The 22643-nt window shown below is 47.7% G+C and overlaps 10 protein-coding genes across 10 annotated transcripts; 4 read left to right on the forward strand and 6 right to left on the reverse strand.

Moving 5' to 3' along the window:
- Positions 1 to 240: 240 nt before the first annotated feature.
- On the reverse strand, positions 241 to 1119 carry ASPBRDRAFT_116438 (SDR family oxidoreductase; the record flags this gene model as incomplete). The annotated part of the gene is made up of 1 exon (XM_067616981.1): positions 241 to 1119. The coding sequence occupies one exon, from the start codon at positions 1117 to 1119 to the stop codon at positions 241 to 243; it is 879 nt and encodes a 292-aa protein (XP_067483972.1).
- Positions 1120 to 2516: 1397 nt separating this feature from the next.
- ASPBRDRAFT_417223 (UbiX family flavin prenyltransferase) lies at positions 2517 to 3577 on the reverse strand. Its single transcript, XM_067624635.1, has 2 exons — positions 3346 to 3577; positions 2517 to 3286 (listed from the first exon to the last, which is right to left on the reverse strand). Exon 2 carries the CDS (start codon positions 3256 to 3258, stop codon positions 2617 to 2619), a length of 642 nt encoding a protein of 213 aa, XP_067483973.1. The 5' UTR covers positions 3259 to 3286; positions 3346 to 3577; the 3' UTR covers positions 2517 to 2616.
- Positions 3578 to 3805: 228 nt separating this feature from the next.
- On the forward strand, positions 3806 to 5644 carry ASPBRDRAFT_62820 (UbiD family decarboxylase; the record flags this gene model as incomplete). The annotated part of the gene is made up of 2 exons (XM_067628391.1): positions 3806 to 4625; positions 4690 to 5644. 2 exons carry the CDS (start codon positions 3806 to 3808, stop codon positions 5400 to 5402), a joined length of 1533 nt encoding a protein of 510 aa, XP_067483974.1. The 3' UTR covers positions 5403 to 5644.
- Positions 5645 to 6877: 1233 nt separating this feature from the next.
- Positions 6878 to 8749, forward strand: ASPBRDRAFT_665458 (cytochrome P450; the record flags this gene model as incomplete). The annotated part of the gene is made up of 8 exons (XM_067628728.1): positions 6878 to 7060; positions 7122 to 7228; positions 7277 to 7436; positions 7503 to 7615; positions 7678 to 7861; positions 7919 to 8077; positions 8129 to 8318; positions 8393 to 8749. 8 exons carry the CDS (start codon positions 6881 to 6883, stop codon positions 8503 to 8505), a joined length of 1206 nt encoding a protein of 401 aa, XP_067483975.1. The 3' UTR covers positions 8506 to 8749.
- Positions 8750 to 9465: 716 nt separating this feature from the next.
- On the reverse strand, positions 9466 to 9934 carry ASPBRDRAFT_192842 (tautomerase family protein; the record flags this gene model as incomplete). Its single annotated transcript, XM_067620534.1, has 2 exons — positions 9466 to 9732; positions 9809 to 9934. 2 exons carry the CDS (start codon positions 9932 to 9934, stop codon positions 9466 to 9468), a joined length of 393 nt encoding a protein of 130 aa, XP_067483976.1.
- Positions 9935 to 11269: 1335 nt separating this feature from the next.
- On the reverse strand, positions 11270 to 12472 carry ASPBRDRAFT_170941 (nitronate monooxygenase; the record flags this gene model as incomplete). The annotated part of the gene is made up of 1 exon (XM_067619698.1): positions 11270 to 12472. The coding sequence occupies exon 1, from the start codon at positions 12380 to 12382 to the stop codon at positions 11270 to 11272; it is 1113 nt and encodes a 370-aa protein (XP_067483977.1). The 5' UTR covers positions 12383 to 12472.
- A 383-nt stretch (positions 12473 to 12855) lies between these two features.
- ASPBRDRAFT_72596 (uncharacterized protein) lies at positions 12856 to 13614 on the forward strand (the record flags this gene model as incomplete). Its single annotated transcript, XM_067629176.1, has 5 exons — positions 12856 to 12868; positions 12923 to 13102; positions 13163 to 13314; positions 13373 to 13469; positions 13529 to 13614. The coding sequence occupies 5 exons, from the start codon at positions 12856 to 12858 to the stop codon at positions 13612 to 13614; spliced, it is 528 nt and encodes a 175-aa protein (XP_067483978.1).
- A 1336-nt stretch (positions 13615 to 14950) lies between these two features.
- On the reverse strand, positions 14951 to 16525 carry ASPBRDRAFT_192845 (FAD-dependent oxidoreductase; the record flags this gene model as incomplete). The annotated part of the gene is made up of 5 exons (XM_067620535.1): positions 14951 to 14998; positions 15099 to 15404; positions 15468 to 15677; positions 15733 to 16392; positions 16451 to 16525. The coding sequence occupies 5 exons, from the start codon at positions 16523 to 16525 to the stop codon at positions 14951 to 14953; spliced, it is 1299 nt and encodes a 432-aa protein (XP_067483979.1).
- A 1984-nt stretch (positions 16526 to 18509) lies between these two features.
- On the reverse strand, positions 18510 to 20984 carry ASPBRDRAFT_204285 (putative C6 transcription factor; the record flags this gene model as incomplete). Its single annotated transcript, XM_067621702.1, has 7 exons — positions 18510 to 19120; positions 19212 to 19649; positions 19715 to 20010; positions 20065 to 20519; positions 20571 to 20689; positions 20779 to 20802; positions 20859 to 20984. The coding sequence occupies 7 exons, from the start codon at positions 20982 to 20984 to the stop codon at positions 18533 to 18535; spliced, it is 2046 nt and encodes a 681-aa protein (XP_067483980.1). The 3' UTR covers positions 18510 to 18532.
- A 354-nt stretch (positions 20985 to 21338) lies between these two features.
- ASPBRDRAFT_204286 (uncharacterized protein) lies at positions 21339 to 22508 on the forward strand (the record flags this gene model as incomplete). Its single annotated transcript, XM_067621703.1, has 1 exon — positions 21339 to 22508. The coding sequence occupies one exon, from the start codon at positions 21339 to 21341 to the stop codon at positions 22410 to 22412; it is 1074 nt and encodes a 357-aa protein (XP_067483981.1). The 3' UTR covers positions 22413 to 22508.
- Positions 22509 to 22643: the final 135 nt, after the last annotated feature.

The raw sequence follows: 22643 nt of genomic DNA on the forward strand, positions 1-22643 counted from the left end.
AAAAAAAAAAAAAAAAAAAAAAAAAAAAAAAAAACAAATGATTGGCTCTGACAAGATCATACAACAAGGCCCAGCCCTATTCATGGCTATTAAGGTTTAATATAAATGTTAGGAGAGAGTAAAGAGATACCAAAGTATAATCTTGATATTCTGCTCTGAGGGCAGGCATGACTAACATTGCCTTATATAACTAACATGGCTACTGCTACTACAGGCACCCATCAACTGCCGATCTTTTCCTCAAGGAGATCTTTGCTTCTGCCTCACCCTTTGTTCGACAACGTCTAGCCCTACCATTTTCTTCATGGTGCGATCGAAGAATCCCAGCGGCAGAAGATTACCCAGCCTTATCAGCGTCGAGAATTTGCCGCGCCAGATCCAATACGCTGGGCTGCGTTTGCTGAGCTCCTGGACAACCTGGCGCGCCCACGTGGCAGGATCAGTATCACCAGAATCATCTGAATTATCCATAGCCTGTTCAACGATATCCTTGGCAATAATGAATAGCGAGTGTGGCGGCAACTCGGGGCGTGGGGCATTGACGTGGAAGTTGGATCGGACAGCCCCCGTGAGCAGGTTGATGACTCTGATATTCCACGGCTGGAGCTCGAGACGTAGATTCTCCGTAAAGCTCGCTGCCGCTGCCTTGGAGGCGTTGTATACTCCTGCAAAGGGACCCGTGGCTGCAATGGTTCCAGAGAGAGAGCCGTGGTTTACGAGCAGGGCGCCGCCATCACGAGTCGATCTCATAAGGAGTGGAAGAAAGGCCCGCGTCACACTGATGATAGACCAGACATTGAGCTCGAAAAGTTCACGCCCCTTTTGAATATCGATGTCCATGACGGGCATTGAGTATCCCGCACCAGCGTTATTGACCAGCGCATCCAGTGACCCACCGGTCAGCTCGCCAACCTCAGCAACGCATTTGCGAATGGAGTCGTCAGATAGGGTGTCGAGATGGAGTATTTCAAGGCCTGACTTCTTGGCCTCCTTCAGCTTGGACAGATTTCGGGCCGTGGCAAAGACGCGCCATCCGGCTGTCTGAAATTGGAGGGCGAGGTGAGAGCCGAGACCGCCATCGGAACAGCCGGTAATGAGGACAGTAGGCTTTTGAGACATCTTTGGTAGGAAAAGAAAGGTGTCAGGAAATATCAACGAAAGCCAATGTATGAAGATCGAACGGGAGCGGGAGCAGGGTACATAGCGCCATTTAGCTTGTTGGCAAGGACCAACGATGATTAGTCTCTAGAAGCAAACAAAGAACTGATGTTTAAATTTCAAATTACGAGGAGAGCGACAATAGAAACCATAGCGAACGACAACTCGAGCATGAAGAGCGAATGAGCTGTTTGGATTGACAGAAGCTTGGGTCAATGTGCGGGTGGCGGGAAGAATCAAGACCGCCTCGCTATTGTTCTCTCGCCCTCAATCTGGGTGCCAAGCCGTATCAATCCTGCCTCCATTCGCTTAAGATGGCCTTTTCTGCAATTCTAATGGGGTTCTTGTGGCACAGTTTTTGTTCCGCCTGTATCCATGGTTTTACTTGTTGTGGTAGCTTTACCAGCAGAAGGCTAAAAAGGCAGAAAGGGTTGAGTGTGTTGGATTGCTATCTAAGGTTGCGCAGTGAGGCGCGCTGAAGGGTACGATGACTTGGCGAGGGCTAGCTAGTTGTTGCACGCAAAGGTTTTACAACTTGAACCGGAGAACGAGGAACAATAACGCTTACCCAGGTTGTTGAATCATCTGCAACTGCTGAGACCAGGAGCCGACCCTGAAACAACCTTCCTTAGCCACCTTGAGCGGTAAAGCTGTCGGTTCAGAAATATATCGGTCATCTTATATTGGTCACGTGGTACTATTGATTAGTTATCAATGGAATTGGTTGATCTAATCTTTACTTGGATTTGATATCAGTTGGATGAAAGGTAAGCATCGATATGTGTGCAACTGAAGAATGTGCGAACTGCGTTTCAAGGCGACTAAGTGTAGGACGGTTGGCTCGGCTACGAATTGTGCAGTTTGTCTACTCGTGATAGGGCATAATTCAATACTATTTCCACCCAGTTAGTTTGAGTGGCTTGGGACGGACTAGAATCGCTGTTCTGGAATAAAATGGGAATTATGTGGACGCGACTTTTTCGGTGATTCCAAGTTAGGCGATGCCTGCCTCCCGTAGCAAATCGATGTTAGACAATCGGCTGGGTCGGACTGGAAGATGCCAGATGACTGCAAAGGACTTGTAAATACTTCCTTACATACTACTCGGTTTCCGGGCCTTATTGATGTGGTGAATATCTCTATTAAGCTGGGGAATACAAAGCAATGACCAAACATGGCTTTCCGTAATTGGGTATTGACGCCCTTGAATCAACTCCAAGGACATTGAAAGAAGTCTGCGCGATTACTTGTGGGGTAGATATGATTTATCCAAGACATTGCTCTCGTAAAATAGACCAAAAGGCCCAGAGGTGATGGCGAGATTTAAATTCGGAGAGTAGAAAGATGGAGTGTACCAGTTTGCTTTTTATATTCTGATATTGCTCTTAAGGTTGCAATGTGGAAAGACATGGATCTCAAGGCTTCAAAAAGGACAATCGGCTGTGGAAGGAGAATGCGTCAATCTCTTTTCCATCCTTCCCATCGTTCGAACCCAGCTGTATCCAGGTCAAAAAGATCCAGCATCCGTCCCACGCTGTGGTCGACCATGTCGTCAATTGAAGATGGTCTTATATAGAATGCGGGCACGGGTGGGAAGATAATGGCACCAGCTTGGGTCACGGACGTCATGTTTTGCAGATGTATTAGACTCAGGGGGGTTTCCCTGAGAGCAAGAACTAGCCTGCGCCGCTCTTTCAACATCACATCTGCAGCCCGGGAAACCAGATCGTTGCAAACCCCGGAATTTATGGCCGCAAGCGTTTTCACGCTGCATGGTGCAACAATCATCCCATCGACACGGAAAGAGCCGCTGGATATCGGGGCTGCCATATCGTGGACATTATAAACATAATCCGCCAATGCGCGGACATTGGCAATTGTGTAATCAGTTTCGTATTTGATTGTTGCTTCGGCCCATTTGCTGATAATAAGATGAGATTCAACGTTCAGGTGACGAAGACTGATAAGCACTTTAATCCCAAAGATGGACCCCGTCGCTCCTGTGATAGCAACGACAACTCTGCGCCGCTGGGAACGCTTGGGCTGGCTTTCTCCCAAGACCGAGGTGGAAACGCTTTCCTGGGAGGCATGGATGTCCATGTTGAGAAGTAAGACAGTATTCTGGGATCTGTGGAGGATTCAGCTCAATATGAAGGTAGCACGAGGTTCGTATGAGGTGATACTGACCAGATATTATCGTCCACTGAATCGTTGAGAATGCCTTCTACGATTATTGGGCAGTGATGATGGAGACTATAACCCCAAAGGACTTACCTCGGCCGTTGTTAGAGGGTCATCCAATGCCGTATACCGAAAACCTCTCCGAATTGGAGCTCCAATCTGTTTTCTCTGTTACGTCAACATTAACCGCGAGTGTTTCGCAGGCGACGAGCCCCGTACCCCAAATTGGGGAATCCGCCCGCACATGTAAAATCAAACCCTGGCCAATCAAATTAGCCCTTTCGATTCCGCCGTGAGATCATACACTACGCAATGTATAGACCGTACTTCCTACATTGGCTGGCTTCCACGGCGGGATATTCGGCACTAATTTAGGGGAGCGGCACAGGATTCATGTATATAAGGGTGCGAAGTACATTGCTAATATACACTCTTATCATTTCTCAAGCCCAACTCTTCTACAGCAATGGAGACGTCCAGAGTCGAAACAGTGGGTGCGGCAGAAGACTTTCGCCAATTCATCAAAGAGCTGGAAGATGAAAATGACCTGATCATCATCGACAAAGCGGTTGACCCCCACCTGGAAGTTGCGGCTATTACGCGCAAAGTCTACGAGACCGAGGAGAAGGCCCCCCTGTTTCAAAATGTTAGGGGCCGTCAGGGTAGCGGTCTCTTTCGCATTCTAGGAGCTCCCGTTGGGTTGAGTCGCGTTCCTGGCCATCGATTCGGCCGTATCGCAAAGTCGCTGGGGCTACATTCTACTGCGACTGGCGAAGAAATTATCAACAAGATCAACAAGTGCAAAACCATGTTGCCTTTGACTCCAATCGAAGTTCCGCCTGATCAAGCACCCGTTAAACAGTACAAACTCTTTGGCGACGAGATCGACCTGACGGCTCTCCCAGTCCCCTTCCATCACGACGCAGACGGTGGGAAATTCCTGCAAACCTTTGGTATGCATATCGTGAAAACCCCCGATGGGCGTTGGACTAATTGGTCAATCACTCGGGGGATGGTTCATGATAAACGGTCACTTGTTGGACCTGTCATTCCAAAACAGGACATTGGTGTCATATGGCAGATGTGGAAAGAGAAAGGGCAGGACATGCCATGGGCTCTTTGCTTTGGAGTCCCTCCAGCTGCCATCATGGCAGGTGGCATGCCAATTCCCAAGTGGACGGATGAAGCTGGGTTCGTCGGCGCGTTGTCAGGAAAACCCGTGAAAGTGGTGAAGTGCGAGACGAACGACCTCCATGTTCCTATGAATGCAGAATTCGTTCTCGAAGGTAAGTTTCATTCTGAACATTTGAGCTCATATAGGATCCTGCTAACTTAGATATCACAACCAAGGTGTGGTGTCTACTACCGAAGTTGGCCCTGAAGGCCCAATGGCGGAGTATCATGGTATGATCTTCCCAGGAGAGGCAAAGAACAAGCCCCTCTTCAAGGTGAATGCCATTACATACAGACATGATCCGATCTTGCCACTTTGTGTGGCAGGAAGAGCTACGGAAGAAAATCACACTGTATGGGGCATAATGCAAGCTGCCGAAGTTCTGAATGTGTGTCAAGCCGCAGGACTGCCCATTAAGATGGTTTGGTGTCCCTTTGAGTCCCATTGTCTGTGGTTTGTCCTTCAGGTTGACCGGCAGAGATTGAGAACCTTGCACACAAACATCCAAGACTTCAGCAAACAGGTGGGCCATATTGTTTTTGGATCAAAGCCCGGCTGGTATATCCCGAAATTATATCTAGTTGGTGAAGACATCGACCCGACGGATCTACGAGACGTAATCTGGGCAGAATCTACTCGCTGCCAGCCTTTGACGAATGAATTCTTTTTCCACGAATATGGAAATATTCCCTTGATCCCGTACGTCGGGTATGGCATCAAGCCGGAGCATGGCAATCACCCGAAGGTTGTGCGCTGCTGCATGTTTCCTTGCGAGTTCGTGGATGAGAAACTATGCTGGAAAGAAGGTTCTTTCCGAGGATCTTACCCCTCTGATATCCAGAACAAGGTGACGCGTGAATGGAAGGCATATGGTTTTGATACTGAGTGAATATGCTATCGGCTATTGACAGGTAAGGCTACACAGAGGTTCTGTACTGCTCAGGGGTATTAGAGACGAACGGGGAAGGGGGGGATTCGGGTCGACGAATTTGATCTTGCCCTGCCTTGATAAACTTCTTAGTTACCCGTGGATAGATAGCCTTCGGTCAGAGTGTCTTTGCGTGAGCTGCAGGATACTATACACTGCGAAGAAACGAGATCTGTCATTGTGGTTTTGAATCAATCCTGTCTTCATCCTTTATTAAATTATTGAATAGTCGATGATTATAGTCTTCGAATAATCAGTCAGATAGCTCATTTTTGAACGCGAATACCGACGCTCGAGATATGCCAAAAGCAGTGTCGTGGGCGAGCATTAGCGTAATCTCCCGAAAGACCGACAGTCATAACACCGCTTCCCACCCACGGCCTATCCAAACACTGAAGCCCGTAAGGGGTCTCCTCACGAACCTCATCTGTCCCTTCGCTGGCCATCCACAGTGAGCATACACGCAAAGTTGTCCGATCCCGATCATTATTCCGATCTTGCTCGTGCACCAGCTGCCACAGGTACCGGCTCTGGGCGTCGAGACACGCCTGCTGCCTCATCTCTGGAGAATCACGACGCCTACTTGGCTATGGTCGAGATTCTGGAGCACGAGAATGACGCGTTGGAAAGGTATAAAGCGCATTAACAAAACTCAGGTGTACTATCTTATTCAGGTCTTTATACTTTCGAGGGCTCATTCTTCTTCACCGCCGTCGATCCCTCGGAGGTATCATAGTTATTGCATCATCGACGCAACGTTCGACTTTATCACATATGTGAGATGCCAGGGAGTGATGGCATACAGAGATTGGACTCTTTCTTCAAATCAAACAAGGTTTAAGGTTACAGAAATTATGCCGCTCAACTCCACCAGTGGGTGTACTCCGTAAACTTGGAAGGTGTGTGGTCCATCCATTAGGGCCTGTTCCGTAATAGCCGTCCCGCAATAGCCGACACTGGCCCAGGCGAGATTTCCCGTTGCTGGCCTTCAACCTGGAACCCTTCTTCACCCGTTGGCTTCTAGTTAGCTAGGGTGTATTTGCCCCAAGGTACGTCATGGAGGAGATCTTTCGAGGGCATAATCAGGGAATCGCTTGACTAGGTGAACCCCGTCATTATCGACAAATGGCTCATTGGAAGCGACTGTTGCGGCTTTATTGGAAGACGCATGTATTGACAAGAACCGGACCACGTTACATCTCCGAATGTCGACAATGCAATGACGTTATGCGAGCTACAACGGGGAGTATAATTATATAAATATGGTAGCGTTGAAAGACGAAGGTCTGTAGTCACATCTACTGTACGCATTCATCTTTTCGAGGTCACCAAGCATAGCTCATTATCTGAAGGTCCCAGAATGGCATCAAGTAGGCATATACACAACATCAGAGCAGCTAAAAGGTGCTGACACAGCAGGTCCAGCCGGTTATCCTCATATGGAGTTCCCTTTTGCTCGTCCAGGAGGAGAAAAGGGTGATCAGCCTTCCGAATCCTTTCAAGAACTCCTGAAATCATTCCCCGTGTCCAGGGTCAAACTGTTCGATGGCTCATGTCCTTACATGGTTGTCAAGCATAAAGACGTTTGTGATGTTCTGACTGACCCACGCTTGTCGAAGGTAAATCTCCCATGTCTCTTCCACAAAGTCAAACCACCAGCTAACACTTGACACCGAACAGGAACGGCAGAGAGATGGATTTCCTGAGATCTCGGCAGGCGCAAAGAAGGCAGCCAAGAACCGTCCTACCTTTGTAGACATGGACCCACCTGCCCACGGTCACCAGAGGTTCGTCGCTTGCCTAAACGCATAGAATTTCAAATATAACGTTATCAGGTTTATGGTCTCGAAGTTCTTCACCCCCGAGTACGTTGAAAGCCGCAAAGGGTTTATTAAGGAGACCGTCCAAAAATACTTGGAAAAGCTCATTGAAGCCAAAGCGGACCAGGGAAGCGTAGACTTGGTTGAGAACTTCGCTCTTCCTATCCCATCTCATGTGCGTGTGGCCTAGGTTCACCTTGGCTATTCTTCTAAAAGCTGACGAAAGTATGACACTTGACAGATAATTTACGATATTATTGGTATTCCAGATAAGGACTTCGAATACCTCACCAACTGCAATGCCACTCGAACTAATGGGAGTAACACTGCGGGTGCGGCACAATCTGCCAACGAGTGAGTCACAGATTTGAGCATACTGGAAGCGAAGAACATTTCTTACATGTCGTGTTATTCAGGGACCTTCTCAAATACTTTGATCGTCTCCTGGACGAAAAGATCGCCAACCCAGGCGATGATGTGATGAGCTCCCTGGCCAAAGACCAGCTTGAGCGAGGAACCTTGGAGAGACAGGACGTTGTCCAGTTATCGTTCCTGCTCTTAGTTGCTGGTAACCTGACTATGATTAACACGATTTCTCTTGTGAGTGTGATCCTTCTCGTCCGACATCACAAAATTCCCTAATGGTGTATTGCACAGGGCGTCATCGCCTTGCTAGATAACCCGGATCAACGCTCTCGACTGGTCAAAGACCCCTCGTTGGCAAAGGCCTTTGTCGAAGAGCTTTGCCGCTACCATACTGCGTCGTCATTTGCCACTCGCCGTGTAGCAAAGGTGGATATTGAGCTTGGTGGCAATGTGAGAAGCTGTCCTTCCATCAATGACATACATGTTATTAAACGTTTCCAGATCGTCAAAGCGGGTGAAGGCATCATAGCCTCCAATCAAGCTGCCAATCGAGATCCAGACGTGTTCCCTGACCCCAACTCCTTCAATATGTTTTGTGAACGCGGCACTGAGCAAGCTCTCGGTTTTGGTTGGGGTGATCACCGTTGCATCGCGGAGGGACTTGCTCGGGCGGAACTTGAAGAAGTTTTCTGTGAGTCTACCATCACTTAATATCGAGGATTTTCTTTTGTTGGTAAGACATGCTGATATTGATATGCCTGGTAGCCGTGCTCTTCCAGACCCTTCCCAACCTCAGATTGGCGATTCCCAAATCGGAAATAAAGTGGACGCCTGCTCACAAGGATGTGGGCGTTACTGAGCTCCCTGTAACCTGGTAGAAGTTTTGTCATTTGTGAGGATGTGTGCAGAAATCGCGCACGATCCAGTAAACTGATCATATACTCTATTCGGTCATTGGCTCCTCCCTTCAATGGCACTGGACACTGTCTCGGCCTCACTCAGATATTTCTCTTACCTGCCTCTTTGATCCTTCGATGCATGTGCTGAAGTACATCTTCCTAGACTAGTTGAACGTCAATTGAATATCGCTCCTTGACAGCAAAACCCATATACCAAGCCCCAGTAGGCATCTGTCGTCTGGCGTCTTATATCGACCGTACCTTATCATATGAGGCAATAACGAAAATTAAGCCCATTCAAATTTCTTCCCCCTCCGAATTAAGATTATTTACGTTTATTGTATCGGGAAAGTGCAGCCATTGATCCTTTTTAGCTTGCAGGTGGCGTGGTGGTAGAACGTCATCAGGCAAAGCTCTATATAAACCGAGCGATTGGGAACCCTTGTTAAAGTATAATGACTATAAGTTTAATTCCTATGATAGATATAATACTTATCCTGAAGTATCTATTTTCAGAATAGACCTAAAGTGACTATGGTTTATTATAGAGATAAGAAAGGAGAAAAGTCTCTATTATAGCCTTATACCTTTATATATATTAATAAACAATGGACCAGTATTCAAGTATATTCCTGTATCAAACAGACTATAATATGGTAATTACTATGTATCAACTACACAAAGAATCTATTGTCTGCGATATGTTCTAGGTGCAGAGGAATTATTACATGGTCACCGAGTATCTATCTATATAGCAAGGGTATATGCCAGGCTCTCTATATTAAATTTAATGAAACACATACACACACACACACACAGCGTCGCCACTGGGAGCCTTTGGGCTTGAAAACTGAAAAGCAAATATAGGTTTATTGAACAGCTTGTGTACTTTACAACAATACACAGATATAGATTCCAAGTATATGAGGTCAAGCGATCTTACAGTCTCGATGTCAGAAATTGTGCCTCCCCCATTCCAAAGCTCCAGTCAGCACGTGTGTTCTCCATACAGGTGACCACCAGATCAGTGCCCGAGACACCGCAATGTTTTTCCAGCTCTGCGTGCAGGTTTTGGTATACAGCTTGCTTTTCCTCAGGCCCTCGGCCTTGCTGTAAGATCTGAATAATGACAAGGTTCTTGCTTCGGGGGAATCCGAGACTTGTGTCCTCGCAAATAAGCTCATAGCTTTCGTGCTGGGTGATGATCTGACGAGGGGCTTAGTAATGGCTCTAGATGATGATGCCTGACCGCGAAGTCAGATTCTCAACTTCATTGACATACCTGATATCTGTCCTTTGGGGGGGCGTTGAAATGATCCAACATGACTTGCTGAACGGTGTCGGCGAGTTTCTTTATATCCTCTGGCGAGCGTACTCCTTTAAAAAGGTCGATTTTGACAAGCGGCATATTGCGGGTAGGTGAGGACGGTTAATGGTGAAAAAAGATCGAGGATGATCTGGTGAACCATGTTATCAGTGCGAATGGCATTGTATCTAAATATATCAGAATCCTTGTAATGATTATTGTATACTATTCCTTGATGCTCCATGGCTATTGCCACTGAATAACGTAGCTAAACATGACATCAACAAAATGGCAATGAGCCTAGGCCTAGATAAAGTTGAATTGGTGACAACCTGTGGTCTTGAATCCCGCAATACCCGCATCTCTCAGTGGATACTACACTTTCACAAGAGTGGGGTAGGTTGGGACAGCTGTATATGGTAAAATTGGTCCAAAAATAGCCCATGAGCAATGACCATCATTCAGTAGGCTGGCAGAGTAGTCAAACAGCTCTACTAATGTACAACCAGATCGATTTATCCACCCGCTCGGTTCGCCCACCCTATTCCACTATACAATAGTTTGATCTTTGAAATATCGTATCTCACAAATAGCATATTGTGAAGCCCTTAGAGTCCATGAGTCCTCTGACTTATTTGATAAATATCTAAGATAATTTGATTTGTATAACTATTCCTCCTATGTAATCTATGATTGTACTCATACTGATGAGCCTAATGATTTACTGAATCATATAGAACTCAAGAACAGAAAGACTCTATTCTACAAAGTGGGAAGTCCCTAAGAGCATGTGTAGTATATAGACGCAACCTTTTATTGATAGATTGACCTGTATATGATATTACGGCATAGACGACCTGAGCGTGTGGGCAATTCGACAGAAGTACGCTATTGGTAGCATTGAGGATGCAGACCATATCTGTGGTGGCGACTAGCCAGCCTCCGTATATGGAAGGTTTCGATGACTTGGTTATCCGCAGTGCGCTCCTCGGATCTATGATGCTGGTGGCCCTGCTCGCCCTGAGTTACGCTCCCGCAATACCCGCGTTAGTATGCGGGAGTCAGCGTATGTGACAATTGTAGGAATCCGCAAACGTCAGGAGTCGTTTTTAATGATCGCTACAAAGTAGAGACGACATATTCTAACATATATGATATGCCTAGCAGTTGGTATACGTAATGCATGAAAAGCGTACCAGGCTTTCCCCATCAGCCCACTATGTGGTCTTCCGCACGTGCAGCCACAGGGTCCGCTCACTGTCCCCTGGGTCTATATCACTTCACCATACGTAGTATTTTTACGTGGTGTCGAGATTACCAGATTAATTATCGTCGTCGACAACTTGACATTGAATATTGCACAGCTAGGTAACCACAGAAAAGATGGGAAATGCCTCGATACATAGAGCTCCTGACAATACTCCAAGCACTAAACCCTCATAGCTTAGACAAGCGATCAGATCTTAAGATACTCTCTGTTTCCCACACTATCCTCCGAACGATGTCAGCAGCTGGCATTACTTCTTTCACCAGCCCCACGGCTGTCCCAACAAAAGTATCAATCTTGCCATCCGGACCGTATTTTTCCTTCTCATGTGACAAAGCCTCGTGATATTGATTGTAGCTCGCGGGCTCCGTGACCTTGCCATCTTTAAAGTCGGTATATGTACGGTTCAAGATACCACGTGGCAGGTACTTAGTTGGCCACTTTGATGTCCCCCGTGCGGAATCGAAAATGTGAGCACGAGCAGTATTCAGACCGCCGTCACCTGTCGTGACCACGGCCTTCTGATAATCCTTCGGGATGTTCGCCTCGAAGGAGGCGAGAAAACGTGTACCCATGGCAATTGCCTCTGCTCCAAGAGTAAAGGCTGCGGCTGCACCGCGTCCGTCAACAATGCCTCCTGCAGCAACGATCTTGGGGACAGGGGCCGGCGACTTCATCCCGGGCCTGGTCGTGTTAAGCTGGTCAATCAATTCAGGCACAAGAGCGAGAACACTGGCGGAGTTGGCAAGACCATGGCCGCCGCCATCGCTTCCTTGGGCCACGAGGACATCTGGTCTGAGTTGAGCGACTGCATCCATTGCATCTTCAACATTGCCGACCTGAACCCAGATAGACACCTCGCCATCTGTTCTTTCCCGGATGTTCTCAACCCATGGTATCTGGTCTGCGGCACTTGTGGTTGGTGCGAAAAGCCAGACTGCGCAAGGGCGATATTTCACAATCAGTGATAGTGCGCGGTCAAGGTCAGCTCCCCAGTTGATAACTCCTACACCGACTGGGAGAGTCGAATCCTCGTGGAGGAGTAAGCGACTTTTGTCCGGTGAGGCTTCGCGAGCTTTGTGTGCTACAATCAGTTCCTGGGCCTCAATAAGCTTGGCTTCCAGATTTGAGACGTCATCACCTCCAGCTATGAAGCCGAGTCCACCAGCTCCCGATACCGCAACTGCTAGTGCTGGCCCGGAAACATCTCGCATAGGAGCTGATACTATAAGGGGGGATTGCGTCCAAGGATAAAGCTGATGAATTGATCGCGGCTCCGACATAGTTTCCGGTAAGTGGGGGTTGCACAATACTGTCAATAAGCGCAGATATCGACTCGTGAAAAATTATTTTTGCAGCCAAGGGAAGTTAACTATACCGGATGAATTATCTTCAATGGAAAGGTATTTGTATTATTTACCATGGTGAAAATGTAGCCAAGCCGTATTGGTCCCTTTTTCTTGGCATCCCAGTTTCCAGGGTTCAAAATGTGGCCACCCCAGCATAACTGGATGTGACGACATTGGGGAATATTCCCCCCAGACACCACCTTCAAAATACCCGCAATATCCGCAGCCAGCCCCACCACTCTGCCGGCATCATTGTGCAACTCTCAACTTGCGATGTATTCTTGCACGTCATTTGTTACAAGTATGTAGATATATATATATATTTCGCCCATGTGCTATCCGCTAAGGTCCACGGTTCTCGGCCTGTTATTTCATCTCTCGCCACTATAACCTGTTCACAGAGCATTATGGTCAAAGCAAGTTCGTTTCCAAAGATACTTAGGCGTGGGCGCTAAATGATGCTAATATGACTAGTTGCAACGGTCCGGGGTGATTCCAATGTACACGGGACTGTTACCTTTGAACAGTACGATGAGATAGCACCAACTACCATCACATGGAACATCCGAGGAAATGACCCAAATAGTGAAAGAGGTTTCCACATCCATGAATTCGGCGACAATACTAACGGATGCACCTCTGCGGGACCTCATTGTGCGTCCTTTTGCTTTTAACCTTCCAATAACCTGGCAATGCTAACAGGGAGCCTTATAGTCAACCCATTCGGGAAGACACACGGCGCTCCTACCGATCTGGACCGCCACGTAGGAGATCTTGGAAACTTTCGGACTGATTCAGAGGGGACCTCGGTGGGGTCAATGGAAGACAAACTTATCAAGCTAATAGGGCCTGAAAGTGTTATAGGAGTGAGTTGGCAACGGCGAACAAGGCTGGGCATAGGCGGTGCTGACTGTTTCATTATAGCGGACCATTGTCATCCATTCTGGGTGTGACGACCTTGGTCGTGGTAACAATGTGGAATCAAAGAAGACTGGAAATGCGGGCGGAAGACCTGCGTGTGGTAAGTCAAGGCCATTGCACACCTTAAGCTATGGGTCTTATGATGTCTGACCCTACTAGGAGTAATTGGTTTGGCGCTAGGGCATTCAGTTTCACCTCCTCAAGTTCATGTGAAGCTCTCTCCCCGGGAGCCTAGTGTACTCTGAAATCTACTATATTGCTGGAGGATTGCCATGGGAGTTTTAATTGTAGTCTTGGCAGCCATTTTGAAATACTAAAACCCCTGTAGTCCTCTGATATATTGCCACCAAACTATCTGTTCGTGTATAACTAGCAGCTGAGAGCGCGCATCGCTTATGAGCTTCATTTGGACGATTCACTGCAGGTAGCCGATGTGGTTATCACACTAAGTTACCTAAATTCAGTTATACTAGTCACCACGGAAGTAACCAATATTCTTTGCCTAGCTCAATGGGGTTTACGTCTTCTGACAGAAATTGAGTATGCCACTCAGTTGGGTGATCTAGTATACACTGCTTGTGTGGGTATGATTGTCGGGGCGTGGAAGACGATCACACATAGTAAAGCTTTTTGCGGGAATCTGTTTAACGTCGATTGTTCTATCTTGTTCTAACGAGTACGAGTATTGTTTAGCTGTAATTGATATCTCGTGCTACATAGATCTGACCGTAGAGATCTGTCACGGTGAGGAAAACTTTCCATGCATTCAATTCAATTCAATCCAATTCATATTCTTATACCTAATTGAGCTGGCTAGTAAGATGCTAGCTATGCAGGTGCTTCACCGTTGGAGCAACGAATATGGCCCCGAACGCCTCAAAATCCCACAAACTCGCAGTAAACACATGAAACATTGCGCCTTGGATAGACAATCACCTGTGAGCGGGGTATGTTGCCAACTACATCCCTGAAGAAGAATGGAAAGATAAGCCTCCGGTAAAGAAGAATAACGCCAAAGCAGTATCACTCGCATGACCATAACCAGAAGGATACTGGAACCAGAAAATCGAATATCTTGTATTGTGAGTAAACTTTAACTCCACAAGGACCACAAGATCATGGTCCGGCTAACCCTGTCAAATTCCGCAGACACCACCGGTACTACGGATATGTATTCCTTATGTTCCAGAGCAAATTTGCGTGTTTCAGTGATACCCCAGGCGTTGTTATATCAAACAAAGATGAGTGATGAATCAGAACCATTGAACTTTTCCGCACCATGGCCTTGCAAGCCACCCGTCACACAGTCTCTACTCCATGGATGGACATATCCGGTGTTTCTCTGCCAGGGTTGAGGAACCGATTCTAGGGAAAGCAAGGCACGTCCATCACTTTTCCCTTCTCTGCCTTCTCCCCAGTCTAAGTATTCACTGGAGAATACACCCCTTTCCCGAACAATAGGCTGTTGTCACAGTTCCTGTTGGATTGGGCAGAGTGGGCAACAAGTGAGAGTCAGCTATACTGTACCATGAAGGTTTGTGCTTCTGTGCCATTTCGGGTAGTATATATCACAGGAAACCTTTATAATCTGGAGCTTGCGCTGCTGATTTTCCCCAGGTATTTTCTGGTCTGTCGTTCTGTTAGTGATCTCGCATGATTGATCGTTCTCATATTCATTCTCCTTTCTATGGGCAGGAAATGCACCCGAGCCGAGGGGACACAGACTTACTTCTTCAACGGCATCATAGTCATGGGCCCACTTGAAAAATGCAGGGCTTGTGAAATCCGCAGTGGAATCTGGTTTGACATTTCTAATGGAATCCCAGTCGGCATTTGAATATGTCTGACGCGAGGCTGGACGATCTTTGTGCCCGAGAAACCTTCTCGTGTTCCAAACAGCATAGGATTTGATGCGTTCAACTCGAGGCTTTCTGATATCCTCCCAAAATCTACTTATCACCGATACATCCAAATAAGGAAGGGACAGAAGCAATAATTGTAATACCCCAATATCCTCGATAATCTGTGATAACCCCTGTTTAAAGAAGGTTAGCGTGAGACTCTGGTTGCGGATAGCTCTCAATTATCCTGCAAGTACCGACGTGAGGCTGACCTGGGCTGCATTGGGCTCCATTGCATGAGCCGAGTCACCCAATAGGATGGTTCTGCCAGTTCTACTCGTCCAACGGGGAAGATTTGGCATTTGGGCAATTTTCCATCTGTCGCACTTGGTCGCCAGGTTGAGAACCGCAGAAAGTGAAGGGCATATTCCCTCAAAACGCTGCCTTACCAAGGTAATATCCCCATCCTTGTCGCTATTCAGTTTATCATGATCGATCGATTGCATAGGACTTTTAGCATACCTCGCTCCACATACTCGCTTGCCCATCATCATGTTTGAGGCCAAACAATCCGCTCCAAAACTCACTTTTTCTAGGCTTCCGACCGACAACAAAACGTTCATCGCCTACCCAAACACACGGCTCGACTTGTTGTAGCAATAAGGCAGCGTCAACATTTGATTGTAGCTCTTTCTGTCGCACTGTCACGCCGTAGAATACCGAATCGCTGACTTGCGGATCCACCGACCAGCCCGCGGATATGTCAGACAATACTTTAGGACGCAGGCGTGATCGAATTCCGTCGGAAATGATGATGAGATCGCCTGCTATTGTTTTCCCCCCTCGAAATTGCAGGTTTGGACTTTGGTCCGGTTCGTCCGAGAAGTCTTCGACGAGACTGCTGAAGATAATCTCGGCCCCGACTTTCATGGCCTGTTCGTAGAAAATATCCTGCAGAATGGGTCGATGAATGCCCCAATTTGGAGACTCGGTGAGAGATGCTGGTAAAGCAGGTATCTTATCCTTCCCGGTCTTCAGGTCTCGGATGGAGAACGGGAGACAGGTGTCAGCAGCCTGTTCAATGGCGTGTCCAAGACCCCAGGAATGAAGAATGCGAGACGCGCCCGGGCGAATCATCAGTCCACTCCCCTTCGGGGATAATTTATCTCGCTTCTCAAAGACCTGTATAGGTTTGTTATTAGATAGAAACCAAATACAGGGGTTGTCTACTTCCCTGGACATGGTGGCCATCCTTGGCAAAGCAGTACGCAGCCGCGAGGCCGCCAAGACCTGCACCCACAATAAGGATCTTCATACCGCCTCGCGTTTGATTTTAATCCCAAGGTATAATACACATTGGAACAGGAGTAAATGGGAGAGTGTTGAGTTTTAGAAGTGATAGCGGTTGAAAGATTCGGGATGACGTCTTTCACTCACACGACTGAACATTGGACGCCTGATCGCAATAAACCAATGAAGAACAGCTTGAATGGCACGCCCAACAACTTAGCTGAAGATCGTCAACCTAGAAGCAGATTAAAAAGCGCAGTAAGCGCGCCTATTTTCCGTATACTTGCAACAACGCGGCGCACTACAGTATGAATGACTGTAATGGGCAAATCCTACCAAGTCAGAGATATAGTTCTCTACGCTCCGAAACAGATCACCAACGTGTTCCTTGAGCATGCACCAGTAACTTCAGTTACTTTTACTTACTCAAATAGTATTGTCTTGGTCAAGTGCCGCTTGCTCTCTTGTGTGTCAGGGAATGTGGTGTCGGTAGTGCTAAGCCTGTCACTCGAAGATCCTGCCTGGAGCTGGCTCAGAATTGAGGGTATATAGTATTTAGTACTCTGTCTGGCTAACTTTGTGATGCCGATACGATTGTGGTTAGACTGCAGGCTGCCATTGTTCGCTCATTTCTCTTTGCTCAGCATCCATGCTAATTGTATCGTCGACCATACCAATATCATCATGGTCGGCCTGGATTCTCAATCCAGCGTCTTCGGTCCGATGTGGCCGCCCCCAAATGACGCGTAGATTTTCAGTGGCTTCATCCCTTACTTGTAAAAGTGCGTGTGGGTAGACGCGGGAGTTCAAACTGTCTGAGTCACTTCCGGAGTAGCTACAGTCGCCCTGGATACTACTTGGGAACTTGAATGAAGCTCTGGATGCCTTGTTATTTGCTGCTAGGCTCATTCTGTACTTCTGTGGATCCCATTTGAGCAGTTACTTCCAAATTGATAGTTCTGTTCAACATGTCGCACGTAGCCTGTTACTTCTTCAGGGGCTTGAAGGGTCGGCCTGCCCCGGATGGTCGTGTCCAGAGGCACCCTTGGAGCTCTAGAAACTCCTGGCAAGCCAATCATTGCCTGAGGATTCATTCTCTCACCATGATCATATCATAGCCTTCACTCAGCTCAGTACTCGGGAGTAGCTCTGTTTAATTTCGGAAAGGGTGAAGCTATGAGATCTTTATCTATGAACATAAAGTCCTAATATCCTCCCGCAAAGTGAAGTTGCTTGTGTCATTGGTGATTAGGATTTGGCTCCTCTTCAGTTCTACATATCACTTGAATTGTGGAATTCAAGCCTGACCATTGCTCTTTTCGAAACAGTCAGACTTTGTTGCATTCAACTTGCCTAGATGGGTTCATCAAGTCGAGGTCAATCTCCGATCATAATTGTTTGTATGCTGACCCTCGAAGACAAGGCGGTTGAGGAGCCTTTCGACGAAAGGTTCGACCGGTTGGGTGAAGATTACAGGAAAGAGCCTGGCGATGGCAGTGCATATGTTAATGGAAAAAATAGAACCATAGTGTGGTCATTTGCCATATGCCTGGTATTGGGGAATGAGGTGCAGCCAGCGTAACATCAAGCCTGAGGATTCGCTACCCAAAGATTAAAGTAGCGCTGGTTGTGGGTTTCTGTGGAGGTGCACCATATCCGTTGTTTGGTGGAGAGATATTTCTGTGGGAAGTTATCGTAAGAGGCTCAATCGGTTTTTACGACTTCGGCAGGCAGTATCCTGGCGGCTTCAGAGAGAAAAACAGGTGTGAATGACACGCTCGGAAGACCAAGCCAAGCGACCTGTTTAATACTGGATAGCCTCCACGCAAGGCGGTCTCGCACTTATCCGCCGTATAGCATACAATGTCCTCAGGGTGCCCTTGACGTATTGCGGGTCTGCAATAGAGGATGAATCCTTTTGCAAAATCAAAGAGATGGAACCTTAATTTGTTAGGTCACGCAGACCATGTTTTGGAGTCTGATCATGTGAAGTAACTGCTGGAGCGGGGGGCAACTCGAGTGGTGACATATTTCATAGTGGTAGAGACGAGACAGGAGAGAATTCATCCCTTAACCAGGTGTCATAATCAACGTACACATCGGTAGGGGGATTAGCGACTAGACTGCTAATCGCGTCCGTTGATTCTCGGCTTGTCTTTGCTTCAACGTAACGAGCTGCAACATCAAATAGTGGCTTGAAAATACGCAGCTGCCTATTACAGCTGGCATAGCGCGGTGATTGTGCCAGAGACTGGAGACCGTCAACTACTCCCTTCAAGCGGCCCAGGTCCGCGAGGTCAGCAGTATTAATAACATTGCACACTAGGATTGTGAGAGGGACAAATGGCGCTAGGAGAAGAACCTCATTGACCCATTCGTGAAGACCAGTCGGCCATTTTGCTGAGTCTGAGAGCATGGCAATGATGGCTTCGGTTTCTTCAAGTGATATCCGAGCAGCAGTGGTGCATTGCGTACACGGTATTATACCAGAACGACTCTCTGTTGGCATTCCTCGGTATATGGAGGCCAGGGTTGAGTATTCCATAGCTCTGTTGGCATGTATCAGGAACCGTGAAAAGGTTAGATCCAGCACATGGCTACTCCACAGGTCTGGCCGACTCTGAGAAGGAAGGTTAGTCATAGTGTCCACGAGCTGATTCCGTATTCTCACTTCTGTTGGGAGCACTGCGAAAGTCGTTTTAAATACTTACATAGTATGTGGCCCTCGCCGCTATCATCCGCTCCAGTTCAGAAGCTAGTGCACTGGTACGAGACACACGAACGGAAATCGGTTTTGTCAGCGCCGTCGGGCTATACAGGCCATCGTACAAGCGACCGTAGAGGCTAGCGAAATCGATCCAGTCAGGCAGCCGGTTATATGCTAGGGAGGTCATTTTGCGGTCTAAAGTGAGTCGTGGGATGGTAATATCCTGGTCTTTAATAGTTGATGGCGTGCCAACCCGTAAGGCCACAGCTTTCTCCAGGGCGTACACGGCCCAGAAAAGATACATCTTTCGCTGCACTGCGTTGTCTTGTTCCGTTACCATGGAGTAACTGCTATGCAACCCCAGGGCGAGGCACATAAGTGATGCTCTTGAGATATACGTCCAGGCTGTGGACACCTTCCCCAGGTGCAGACAACGAAGGGACTATATGCTGGGAAATGCGAATTAATACTGCGGGGAATGCATGCTACTAGGATTGAAAGACGCACCGCCATGTACAAAGCACAGATAGAGTCGATATCGGTATCAACGTGGAAAGAAAGGCTTGATAAAATAGTATCGAGGCTCTCTCTGCACGTCAAAGCTTGCGCATCATAGTCCTGTCGGAGTGTCTCGTCATCAGCACTAATCGAACATTGGGTGAAGAGCGAATAAAGAACGTAGTGGACTATGATCAGTTCCATATCACTAATCGGACCGGGTGTGCAAGCTCTGATCACGTAATTGGTGAACTCTCCCAGAGATCCAAATTCGAACGGCCAGTAAATCTCGCTCGGTGATCGCTCTGGAGTATGATTATTAGAGCGAGTGCAGCATAGTTTGGAAAAGAGAAATGCACCTTGAGTGATCCTGAGGCATGCCATGATTTTATCCAGGGGAGGGATAGGTAAGTCTCGGAGACTGAGTCCGGAAGGCAAAACTTTCCGAAATGAAAGTGGGCGTTCTAGCGTCTCATTGTGCTGCTTTTGGACGTTGACCGCGCTCCGCAAAGTATTCAATGCCGAAGTTATGTCGTCAATAGCCTGGGAGTAGGGGTCATTCATCACAGCGATTTCAAGAGCCCTTGCTGCGCAAATGACATGGATAAACAATGCGGCCTCGATCCCTTCCGCTGGAGCTGGAGCATTGGTGAGCACTTGAGGACTGCCAGATTGGAGTGATGTATACGACGGTGCTAGTGATCCAGCTGGGGCCATAAGGGTACTATCACCGTTACGGCGCTCATCTCTAAGTTGCCCTATGATTCCGTAGAGCTCCTCAATTCTGTTCGAAATATGCTCAAGTCGCCTTTCACTGATGATCTATTTAATATCTAGACAAATGTACTCTAGGGGAATAACTCACTATACACTCGAGATCAGGACCCGTTGCCGCTTTTCTTTGGCTTTGTGAGCCAGTCTAAATGTACACTCCGCTTCTGCCTTAGTACAATGCGAGCACGGATTAACGCGATTACACTTGGTCTATAAAGCCGGCTCGCAAGTCAGTACCTCGGATACACCTCACATGGGAACGATTCGAATTGCGCTGAAGGTAAATGGAAGGATCGTACCTTCCGCTGACGGCAACGATCACACTGTGGATGTCAGCATCAAAATCATATGCGACGCGATTAAGGAAATGTTCGCATACGGCCACCCTCTCTTTCACCATAATCTCATTCTTGTCTGGTCCATTACACTGCGGATCCAGGCCGCCTTCTCTCCCTGCTGCTTGGCTAGTGGGTCCGCAATCGGTGTCCGCAGGTCTCAATGACATCATGACACCGGTATTTATAGACGCTCTCAATGCAATTCGAGGAGGGTAAGTGCAGGCCCGATGGTGGTGAAATTGTCAAAGGGTGCAAGTCCGGAGTTTTAGAACCCGCCCGACGCCGTTGCCGAAAGTGCAGGCTTGCAGGTTCGATGAAATTTCGAGCCATGGCCGGACACTCGGGGCGCCAAGAGTGCGCATTCCGAGCTGTGGAGACACCTTCGGGAGCCATATATACTTGACTATTTACATGCCTCTGGTTTCTTGTCTCATGCTCTATTATACATGATCGTTCTTGCATACCCTGTGAGCCCGCAGACATTTCTGCGATTATCAGTCCTCTCCCTCAAGTTCGCTACCATGAAGTATCGCGGCGTTGTCTACGACGTCGGCCTCAATTTCAGTGGCACTGGATTCTCCGTCGAGCCATTCGATCCTGCTCTAGTCGAATATGACATGAGAGCAATCGCCAACGGGTTGCATGCCAACGCCGTCCGAATTGAAGGAGAGGAAATAACTCGATTGCAAATCGCGGCGCAGTCAGCGCACTCGATGGGACTAAAGGTGTTTTTCAATCCGTGGAAGATGAATGCAACCATCGAGGAGACACGCGCATACTTCGATGAGGCGGCAAAAACTGCAGAAATATTACGCAATGAAGGCATTGATTTGGTCTTTATCGCCGGCTGCGAATACACCATCTTCAGCAAAGGTGTTTTTCCTGGAGATTCTTTCAACGACCGTGCAATGTTTCTCGGCCGTCAGTTTCCCAGCGGCCATCTGATCGAGGATATTCCTCCGGCTCTACGTGACAAGTCTGTCGAGTTGAATGAGGTGTTGCGGTCTTTCGTTGAGGTGATTCGTTCCCAGTTCGGAGGAATGATCACATATTCAGCTGGCTCCTGGGAAGTCGTGGACTGGAATCTTTTTGACATTGTTGGCATAGACTATTATCGCCGAGGAGAGACTGCGGAGAAGTATGTCTCGTGTCTGGACCGGTACAGGATTGGAAAGCCTCTCGCTGTTTTAGAAGTTGGCTGCTGCGCGTACGAGGGAGCAGCAGAGCGCGGAGACGGCGGGTTCGCACTCTTGAAAGGCACAAATCCAGACGGCACTGGCATCTTTGAGAACGATATTGTTCCGACTCGGCGTGAGAAGGAACAGGCTGATTATGTCGGGACGCAGCTTGAGCTTCTCAACAATGCAGGGGTTGATGCGGCCTTCATATTCGTGTTTTCATTCCCTTGCATGCCGGCAGGGAAAGGGGCGAAGGATCTGGACATGATGTCTTTTTCCCTGGTAAAGACCTTTCCTAAGAAGGACTCACGATCTAAGGATATGCCTCCCTGGGTACCGAAGGAGTCTTTCTATCGCGTCGCTGAAGTCTTTCGTTCTATGGAGCAGGAAGAGAACAGTTCCGCAGTAATCCAGTAAAATGAGCCTTTGGCCAAGGCTATGCTTGGGAATTAGTATGGCATATTATCGGAGCACTTGTCACTTAGAACGGGCTGTGGATTATAGGTAATGGCGAGGACAACAGAATACTTTGTAGATATGGAAGAACTAGTAATATCCAAGCCATTGCCATAGACGCCATGATGTTCACACATCACGTCAAGATATACACTCATTTGTAAGACAACACGTTCCGGTATTCCGTGCAGA

This window comes from Aspergillus brasiliensis (assembly GCF_001889945.1).
Source record: "Aspergillus brasiliensis CBS 101740 unplaced genomic scaffold ASPBRscaffold_2, whole genome shotgun sequence".
Taxonomy (NCBI): domain Eukaryota; kingdom Fungi; phylum Ascomycota; class Eurotiomycetes; order Eurotiales; family Aspergillaceae; genus Aspergillus; species Aspergillus brasiliensis.

Bases quoted from the DNA above. Each gene is read 5' to 3' on its own strand.
- ASPBRDRAFT_417223 (XM_067624635.1), bottom strand. From the start codon at position 3,258: ATGGACATCCATGCCTCCCAGGAAAGCGTTTCCACCTCGGTCTTGGGA.